This window comes from Phocoena sinus, chromosome 5, assembly GCF_008692025.1.
Source record: "Phocoena sinus isolate mPhoSin1 chromosome 5, mPhoSin1.pri, whole genome shotgun sequence".
Taxonomy (NCBI): Eukaryota; Metazoa; Chordata; class Mammalia; order Artiodactyla; family Phocoenidae; genus Phocoena; species Phocoena sinus.
Genome location: NC_045767.1, coordinates 105,978,433 through 105,988,673, shown reverse-complemented (window position 1 = coordinate 105,988,673; position 10,241 = coordinate 105,978,433). Strand labels below are relative to the sequence as shown.

General features: G+C 36.1%; 1 protein-coding gene across 3 annotated transcripts; it reads left to right on the top strand.

Moving 5' to 3' along the window:
* Positions 1-7,672, top strand: FGB (fibrinogen beta chain). Of its 3 annotated transcripts, XM_032631711.1 has the most exons (9): positions 1-164; positions 394-414; positions 2,786-2,977; positions 3,447-3,630; positions 4,573-4,800; positions 5,331-5,444; positions 5,782-5,907; positions 6,119-6,404; positions 7,013-7,672. In XM_032631711.1, exons 1-9 carry the CDS (start codon positions 60-62, stop codon positions 7,242-7,244), a joined length of 1,488 nt encoding a protein of 495 aa, XP_032487602.1. In that variant the 5' UTR covers positions 1-59; the 3' UTR covers positions 7,245-7,672. The 3 variants fall into 3 exon arrangements, with proteins under 3 accessions (XP_032487602.1, XP_032487603.1, XP_032487604.1); XM_032631712.1 differs by lacking the exon at positions 394-414 and having other exon boundaries at positions 34-164; XM_032631713.1 differs by lacking the exon at positions 4,573-4,800 and having other exon boundaries at positions 34-164.
* The last annotated feature ends 2,569 nt before the right edge of the window (positions 7,673-10,241 follow it).

The following is a 10,241-nucleotide window of genomic DNA, read 5'->3' as shown; positions in this document are numbered from 1 at the left end:
AACAGAGGAGTCAGGTATATATAGGATTGAAGATCTCTCAGTTAAGTCTATAGCAAAGGATGGTTTCTTGGAACTTCCAAAAATCTAAAACCATGAAACATCTACTACTGCTACTATTGTGTGTTTTTATAGTTAAGGGCCAAGCTATTGATGACTACGATGAGGTGACTTTTAAATATTATTGTATTCTTACTAATATTATTAATATAAAATATAACCAAAACATAATCATATGTGAATATTTATTATAATGAAATTAACATTGATTTTAATTATGAAATTGAATTGTTAATCTCTAAGGCCTATTTTATTTGAAGAATGTTGCATAGTATTTCTTACATAAAAAAAAATAATAATTTCTCATTTTCTGGTTTATCACCTTCATTTTCCCAGGAAGAAGATGTCAGAGCTAATGTAAGATGTGTTTTTCCGATTGTTGCTATCCTGAGTACTATCATTTCCATTGAGTTCTAGCAATATGTTATTACAATTTGAGAACAAATATCTGAAAATTTCCCAGACTATAAAATAATAGAAGAGCAGCATTTTAAAAGAAAAAAGCTGTAGTAGCTAGATGGCTCTTTGGTGAAGGAGGGTAATATAAAGCTCCTGAAATTACAGGCTATTTGTGAATGAAAATTGTAAACTAAATCTAAAAGCAGAATAGAGCAAGTATGGTAATAGAAGATTAAAAATTGTTTTTTTCAAATGAGAAATTTATTTATTGTTATTATTAGTGGTTATCAAATATATCACTCCATTTAATTTATTCATTTGTAGAACAGTTTTTCCTCAAGAACTATCTTTGCTGATTTACTCCTACTGGTTTGAAGATGTCAAAAATACAAAAATACATTTAGAGAAGTGAATATTTAAAGAATTAAAATTTTATTATCAGATAACTCCGGATCAAATTTCTTGTATATAGCATAGTATCACCATACTAGAAATAAAAGTACACAGTAATACATAAATGAAGTGATTCATTTTGGATCACTTGTTGAATTTGAAGGGAACCTAAGTGTTTTAATTATCAAACTATACATATAAAAAGATAGTTATTTGGTTAATTGAATTAGGTAAGAAAAATGTAAAGAATGTGTAAGAGTAAACTTTTACAAAGTACTTGGCTAAGCACTTTTACACTCCTGCTCACCAACTAATCTACACAGAGACAGTTTACTAGTTTAGCCTTCCAACTGGATTTTCTAGTTTTAGTTATTTCAATAAGTGGTCTTCATAAAATTTCTTTTAAGATGTTTAACGTTTTTCATTTACTTTTCTCTAGTAAAGCTAGATCACCAACACTACCTCTTTAATTATATTCTAAAATAAAACGGAAATATTTTTCTTCTGTTATAATTTGATCTGTAGTAAACAGTTGAATCACATTTCACAAAATTCCTGTCTGGCTGGGACCATGTTTTTGACACAAAATATGTATATTTCCTACAAATCTTCATACATTATTATTTTTCTTGCAGTCACATATAACATATACTATAGTTTAATTTCAGCAGTTAAGCAGGGGAATCTTGATCCAACTTGCCTGGGTTTAAAGCCTAGCGTTCTACCACTAAATGTTAAATATTATTCTAACTTATTGAATAAATGACAGTGAAATTCCAAACAGTCATTCGATGACTTCTAGGCCCACAAAATAGCTAGAGAGCTTAGTCTCTGCAGCAAGTCTAGTCATTTGTTAATTTGTAATTAAGTGCCAAAAGGTACTGACAAAGGTCGTATGATGATAATATAGTTAATCTAAGCCAGCACTTTTGTATTGCATTGCATATTTTCCACTTCACTCTTTTAATGTAATATTTTTTTCAATTAGCAAATAATTTTAATTGCAATGTGCATACCTTGAGAATTATTTTAAATATGAGAAAATCATGGTATTTGATAAAGGAAATCAAGTAGAAAATTTCATGGGAATGATTTAACAATTTTGTTGATAGAAGTTAAGGTTGAAGTTAGTAGTGGAAAAGCCACTTACACTGTAGTATCTGTTATGTGTGATTGCAATAAAAATAATAATAATAACTCAATATGTGCCAGGTATTCTTCTAAGGGTGTCATATGCAATAAGTCATTTAATCCTAACAGTCATCTTATATGGCAGATACTTTTATCATCCCTATTTTACAGATGAAGTAACTTGCCGAAGATCTTTATAGCTAGTAAGTGGTGGGGGTCAAGACTTGAAACCAAGCAGTCTGGCTCCAGAATGCCTTATTCCTCTTCAAACGTGTTACAGCCAATGGTTGTCTTATTATAAATAAATCCTAAGTAAATTTCGCTTTTAATAAATCTGTATTACCTCTTAAATATTATTATATAGGAGTTAGCCAAATTAATCGTCAATTCATAAAAATTGAAAGTCAAAAAATAATTAACAATAATTACAGGAATTTAGTAATCCAGTGCCTTGAGAACATTTATTCCTCCTGACGGTATAGATTTCTTACTATTTTGTGTGTTCCAACTTATAGGTTTCAGGAATCTGAGGTCATTACCTTTCATTATCTGATGCAACGTTTTTTAAAGTCTCTTTTTAAAAACTACCCCAGGCACAATAGCTTTTTGCACTGTTTTTCTTTCTACTGTTACTGAAGAGACCTAAGGAACCTATTGATCTACGAACAACAACTAACTAGTTGATGGATCTTAAGCAAATCCTCAGTCATTTGATAACCTAAGTTATAGAATGAGGGTGTTGGAATAGCTGCATCTAAAATCTCCTATAACACTCTACATTTTATTTCTGCCTGGTTCCCTGAAGTTTCATTTGGATGCCCGTGGTCATCGACCCTATGACAGGAAGAGGGAAGAGGCTCCCAGCCTGAGACCCGTCCCCGCTCCCATCAGCGGAGATGGCTATAAGCCTCGTCCAGCCAAAACAGCTAACCGCCAGAAGAAAGTGGAGAGAAAACCCCCTGATGCTGACGGCTGCCTGCACGCTGACCCAGACCTGGTGGGTGGGCCTCCCATGCGAAGAAGGCCTGTATTCATCATGTCTTCCTGATGTTGTGCTGACCCACATTACCATCATTTTTATTTTGTTTGTTTCTTTTGGATGTAAATACAAAACATAAACTTATTGGGCCCTGAGCTAAGGGTGCCTTTCTAATTTTCTTTGGTCTGTGCCCAAGATTACAAATTAGGACACATGAAACATCATCTCCTTTGTACTTTGCCCACTTTGTCTGTTCAGATGGTAACATTTTCATAGCCTAATTACCTTTGTTCTGTGGTAAAGATTATTTTTAATCTTCAGAGGAATATAATGATGAGCCTAGAATTTCTGGTCTCACGTAAAGAAAATCAAATTGCAAGTTTTTATATTGGTGAATGATATCATTGAATTTTCACTATGTGCTATTTTCACAAATATCCATAACCCCAATCCTTCATCTAATGTTGGCTATTTTCTTTGTTTGCAGGGCGTGTTGTGTCCTACAGGATGTCAGTTGCAAGATACTTTGGTAAAAGAGGAAAGACCAACCAGAAAGAATGTAGAAGAGTTAATTACTAATATAGAGTCTGTTTCCCAGACCGCTTCTTCCACCTTTCAGTATATAACTCTGCTAAAAAACCTGTGGAAAGAGAGGCAGAAGCAAGTAAAAGGTAGATGTCCTTGTGTTTCCTGTTTGATTCTATTATAAAATTGAAACTGTCAGAGTGCCATGGGAATGCACAATTCTGAGAAGATTCATGTTTCTAGATGAGTCCGAGTAGTTCAGTATGAGCCTGATTACCCCAAGGTCCTCACTTAGGCATCTTCACCTGCAACTTGTCTGACAAGCACTGTGCAGCTCTTATTCCCAGTCTGGCATCAGCAAGGATGATTCTCTATGAAAATTTTCACTGTGAGCCCTTATTTTTAGTCTATAAAAAAAACTTGTGACTCCGAAGACAGTATATTCACAGAGTAAAAATTTAGCATTTATAGATTTAACCTTTGAGGTTTTAAATATAACTGTGTCCAGGATATACTCAATTGAATTGAAGATAATGATCTCACCCTTTGAATCCTGAGATGTGAACTTTGAGTGCTATTGTCTTGGTGGTTAGGAATCAACTAGTGAACCAGCACGACATAGGTGTTTCAGGGAGTAGCAAACCCAAGTTTGGACATTTTTCAAAGGAATCATGGCATTTCTCTTGTGTATTTCAAGGCTCTGCTGTACTTAAGTAAGATGAATAAATAAATCAAGTGTATCTACTCCATAAGATGTTGAACTTCTGAGATGGAAAGCCTAAGTCCTGCTTTCTCCTCTTTTCCTCACCAAAGTAATAAACAACTTATTGTATTTATTATTAGCCATAATTTTTAGCTTAGTCTAAGGTAAATTACTATTATAGTAGCTAGACTATATGTTAATTTGTGTATGCCATGGGGAAAATAATTTCCCCTAAGTACAACTACATATCATGACTGCCCGATGTTCATTCGGGGTCTATAAGTTTATTCTCGGAGAATCAGAATCACAATTGTGTGGTTGAATACATTTAGTTTTTTTATCGAGAGAAAATGCTAACCATTCCTACATGATTTCATTTTTCCAGATAATGACAATGTAATAAATGAGTACTCCTCACAGCTGGAAAAGCACCAGTTATATATAGATGAGACTGTGAACAGTAATATTCCAACTAAACTTCGTGTGCTCCGTTCAATTCTGGAAAATCTGAGAAGCAAAATACAAAAATTAGAATCGGATGTCTCAACTCAGATGGAATACTGCCGCAGCCCGTGTACTGTCACTTGCAATATTCCTGTGGTGTCTGGCAGAGGTAGATAAGACACATATTTCTAGTAGGTTCCAGAAGAACTCACACTCTCTAAAAATAAGAGAACTAAAAGAAATCCAGTGGATTTTCCCAACAGATCCTAATGACATCTTAGCACATCATGAAGATATCCCTAGCATGCCTAATACATTTGCCAGTTTTTGATGAGTAGGAAGCAGTGTAATTATGGTGGTAGCTCCATGGGTGTAATGTACATGCTTGCTTGAAAAGATGCTGGAATCATGGATACATACATGTAAGGATTTCTCCATCATGTGGGTTCTGGAAGTTTATGGATATCCCAGGACACAAAAGGTAGAGAAGAGCTTTTTCACCCCCTTGGCAGATAGAATTCCTTGAAACTGAGTTTGATTTTTAGTAAAAGGAAGATTCAGTTTCTACAACATGTTCTCAAATGTCTAAAATAAAATGTTCCTTAGTATCTATGTAATCAGTTATCTTACAAACTTAGTGACTAAAGACAAGGTAATGATGTTGTAATTCCTAAATATAATGTTATCTTATGGTTGCAGAATGTGAGGAAATTATCAGGAATGGAGGTGAAACATCTGAAATGTATCTCATTCAGCCTGACAGTTCTACCAAACCATATAGAGTATACTGTGATATGAAAACAGAAAGAGGAGGTAAGTGTTTGATAGCTTTTGACCTATTATGCTGAAATTACTTTAATGCCAGGAAATAAAACCTAGCTTTAACGTAGCTAACAATGAGCCATTTGATTTGGAATTCAATCTGATGTTTTAGAATATCTCTGATTCACAATTTGGGGTAAGATAAGGCACTTGCAGTTTCCAAAGATTTTGCGAGTTTTCCTCTCACATTTATTTCCTTATTATATCTATTTTGGAGCGCTAAATATCAATGGGCATGAATTAAATGGACAAAGAATTCAGACATTGCCCTCAAAGTGACATTATTTGTTAGTGGTAATGTGTGTTATTTTGTTTCTTTCAACCAAAGGATGGACAGTAATTCAGAACCGTCAAGATGGTAGTGTTGACTTTGGCAGGAAATGGGATCCATATAAGGAAGGATTTGGAAATATTGCAACCAATGCAGATGGGAAAAAATACTGTGGTGTACCAGGTAAAAGCTAGGAGTACAAAATAAAATCATTCTTTTTTAGATTATTTTTCTCCATTTAAAAAACATAGTGTTGGTAGTCTGTTTTTAGGAGTTTTAGGAGGTTAAGAAGAATTTACAAAAAGAGTATAAAAGCCAATGATGAGGGGGAAAAGCCAGTTTTTTTTTTTAAAGGTTTTATTTTTGGTGAGATTTTATTTTATTTTTCCTTTAGGTGAGTATTGGCTTGGAAATGACAAAATTAGTCAGCTTACCAGGTTGGGACCCACAAAGCTTTTTATTGAAATGGAGGACTGGAAAGGAGATAAGGTGACAGCATTCTATGAAGGATTCACTGTACAGAATGAGGCCAACAAATACCAACTCTCAGTGAGCAAATACAAGGGCACAGCTGGCAATGCCCTCATAGAAGGAGCTTCTCAACTGGTGGGAGAAAACCGGACTATGACCATCCACAACAGCATGTTCTTCAGCACATACGACAGAGACAACGATGGCTGGTACGTGCTGGTTCTTCCCTCCTGCTTTTCGCACCGCTGCTAACATAGCTGCTTGGAGTCATTAATGATCACTAATGTGATTAGTGACTCTCATTTCTTGGGTACTTCCTGTGTGCCAGCCACTGTGCTAAGCTCTTTCTGGGTCACTCTAAAGCACTCCAGCTATAACGTATGCCATTACTATCCTCATTTTACAAATGAAAATTAGAGAGATTAAGTAATTTACACAAAATCACATAACCATAAAAGATACAACTGGAATTTGAGCACAGTTACAAAGTAGTGCGTACTTAGACAGATTTCCCTGTCTCTAAACTGGACTGTGTATATCAAAACCTCCATTTTGTTTTCCAGGGATCTGTAACACTAAGGGATCTGAAAGCTATCATTTCAGGATAAAGTAACAAATATAGATTAATTTGCCACATAGGCCCAGTTCTCTCCCTTTCTTTCTATAGGGCAGAGAAGACCTTTGCTGTGTAATTGTGACTTTACATATAGAACCAGAGGGAAGGAATATTGCACCCAGCACTTCTCTGTGCGTACTTTGCAAAGAATTAACTTGAGGGCACTGCAGTTCTAATAACCCCAAACAAATTTCCTTTCAGGAAAACTACAGATCCCAGAAAGCAGTGTTCTAAAGAGGATGGTGGTGGATGGTGGTATAATAGATGTCATGCGGCCAATCCAAATGGCAGATACTACTGGGGTGGCCCTTATACCTGGGACATGGCAAAGCACGGCACAGACGACGGAGTGGTGTGGATGAACTGGCAGGGGTCCTGGTACTCGATGAAGAAGATGTCCATGAAGATCAGGCCCTACTTCCCAGAGCAATAGTCCTCCACACATAGATTATTATTCTTCCCTATGTGACAACATTTTTATATATCATGTCATCAGAATTTTTTTTCATACCTTATATCCCTCTAAAGCTATCAAAATGTAGTAAGTGTGACTTTTTGGAAACAGTACTTAGGCAAATGACATTTAAAACAGCACATGATTTTCTTTCATATTCATCATTTCTATTGCATACCAAGATGTAACTAAAAGGATGACTGTGGATAGTCAGTGTTCATAATTTCAGTGGATTGTGAAAAGTTTCAAATTAGGAAGAGAAATGTCCTATCCTTGTGGGAAAACTGTGAGGTGAACTAAAAACCTGTGTTTAAAAGTCCACTTTTAAACCTCTCTTTATTTATGTAAGATCTGTCACAGAAAACTCAAAAAGATTTATTCATTAAACTGGTTTCTGTTACAATAAATTAATGTTTTCTTATTTTGTACTCCACACGGCCACTGAGTTAGGCTTTGAACTTGTGAGAAAAGAGAAGCATTCACAACCTCAAGTAGCTAATGAAGTGGCAGTGAACCCCTGAAGGTTCAGCATCTCCCTCTGCACCATGAAAATCCACTGCTCTGCAGGGAACTAGACTTGCGGATCAGAGATCCCAAGAGGACAGTCACGGTCAAGTCTTCACCATTTGTTTTTTGAGGGAAACGGCAAGGCAGGAAGCAGCATTTGCCGGTTGCCTCTGGAAATTCGGCCTATTGGCCTCAACTGTGTTTTTGTTTTTCACATGGTCACACCAGAACTGAAGTAGAAGTGAATTTCTCTTCTTTCTACTTCTCCTCGGCAAATGAGTATATCAACTCAACTTTCTTTTACTCTGTATTCTCCATCTGCCCTGTGCAACCCTCTGACCCTTAGTCCTCCTTCCCTCTTGTAGCGTCATTGCCACTGATTTTCATGGAAGCGTTGTCCTGATGCTCATCTTCTTAACCTTTGCATCTAAGCAAAGGTTATTCATTTCTATCATTGAAATACCATCACTCCCTTAATTCCTCATCATAGCCAACTTCAACTTTTACCTGGTTTCCCTGCCGTAGGTTCTGTCCCACCTATATTCAATTTGTCTGTTACTCTGCCATCATATATACCATCCTAAAAACAGAAAATTCTGACCAAGTTACTTTCCTGCTTAATGTTAGCTCGTTGTTATCTAAGTGTTAAAATCCAGATTTCTTAGCTGGGAGTGAAAATGGCTTGTTACTTGGTCCCAGCACTATCTCCTGCCCCTGTCCCTCTTCACTATACATCTGCACTCTCATCACAGTGAATGTTTCACCGTTCCCGGAAAGGGCAGGCCCTTTTATATTGTGCTCCCATTGTAAACAACATTTTTCCTCCAACACCATCTGACAAAATTGCTGTCCATTTCAAGCTTCGCTTTAAATGCAATTTGTCTGTTCTACACATCTTTCTCTTTCTTTGATAATGAGCTCTTACTCATCTTTGATTCCAGAATCATCTGCCTGTCAGAAAGTCAGATTTTCATAAATTTATAAATATTCTATGACTAAACCCAATGATTATCAAGATCTTGGATAGCCCTTTTTTAGGTAGAACCCATTTTCCAATAAAGGCACACATAGAAACTCAATATGCAAGATACTGGAAATTAGAAATTTTGCAGCAAGCCTGAGTGTATCAAAAGCCCACGAAATAAAGGATGGGGAGGTGGCAGGGGCCCAATCTAAGGGCAATATCCCTCAGATCTTTGCTCAACCCCCTTATGTACTCAGAGAGGACTAAGAGAATCCTAGAGTTTAAAGTAAAACCACAGATTAAAACCCACTAAAGTAGATAATCCGATGGTCAATTTCTTAGTTAATGTACAAGTAGCAGAAACACAGAGGCCACACCTGGGTAATATGTAATATCTATCTAGAAGGAAGTAAGCCTTCTTAAGGTATCAGTTGGTAAGAAATGTTACCTATCTGATTTTGCCCATTCAAGCTTCACAATTTCAAATACAATCAAAAGGTAGTGTCCCCTAGTTAGAATATATAAAACAGTATCTAAAAAGGTTAACTCATGACTTTTATGAAGATAATAAAAAGATGAGTTGAAAATTAATAATCCCACACTATGGCATGAGAACTATAATATATTTATTATACAATTAAGACTGAAAGTATGGAACAAACTATAAAGGATATATGCACTTGGGATGTAAACTTCCCATTCCTCTGCATTTAGGAACCAAGGAAAACAAGTAACCAATGTTAACTGAAGCCTTGTTTTTTAAGGTGAAAACACATGGGGCAAAAACGTAGATTATCTAGCATACCACGAGCCACAGTAGTTGAACTGACATTTCTGTTCAACCATTACACACAGCGATCATCTAAACCTGCAGAGCTTATTTAGAAAAGAGAGTTCCTGGAGTCAACCCAGGTTTATTACATCAGAGCCTCTACATGGGAAGATCTTAAGAATATATATTTTTAATAAATGTCCCCAAGAGATTCTGATCACCAGCTGGATTTCAGAACGAGTGATTCAGGCTACATTTGCATTCACCTGAGACTCCCATCTTTCTTATCTAGCACTCTTCCCACTCAAGCGGTGACTATGAGGCAATATTTAGAGCAAGAGGTCATCTTTGAAATTACTGTAACTTCATACTGTGACCACTGCCTATCTCTAAGGCTCAACTTGGATTTAGCAGCTAGAAACACTATTTCTATTCTGGTATCTGTCAGTCTCAGCTGATTCTTTAGTTGGACTTTTAGTTTTTCTGAGATGTAGAAACAAATGAAAGGTGCTACCTATCATTTGTACATAGAGCTGAAGCTGTGATCTGAACACCATGCATTCCCCCACTGTGCCATGTGATCTGATGCTCCCTGCTTGATGCTCCCACAGTCACTCGGCTCTGCACCAAGTCACAATGTGTTGGTGCATAATTATGCCTAAACCTAGCAAATGGAATAAGTTCTGTTTATTTTAACATTAATTGTGGTTTTAAATAACGAAAGTAGTACATA

Bases quoted from the DNA above. Each gene is read 5' to 3' on its own strand.
- FGB (XM_032631711.1), top strand. From the start codon at position 60: ATGGTTTCTTGGAACTTCCAAAAATCTAAAACCATGAAACATCTACTA. The intron at 3,631-4,572 runs GTAGATGTCCTT...TCATTTTTCCAG, and splicing joins GAGGCAGAAGCAAGTAAAAG to ATAATGACAATGTAATAAAT. The intron at 5,908-6,118 runs GTAAAAGCTAGG...TTTTTCCTTTAG, and splicing joins AAAATACTGTGGTGTACCAG to GTGAGTATTGGCTTGGAAAT.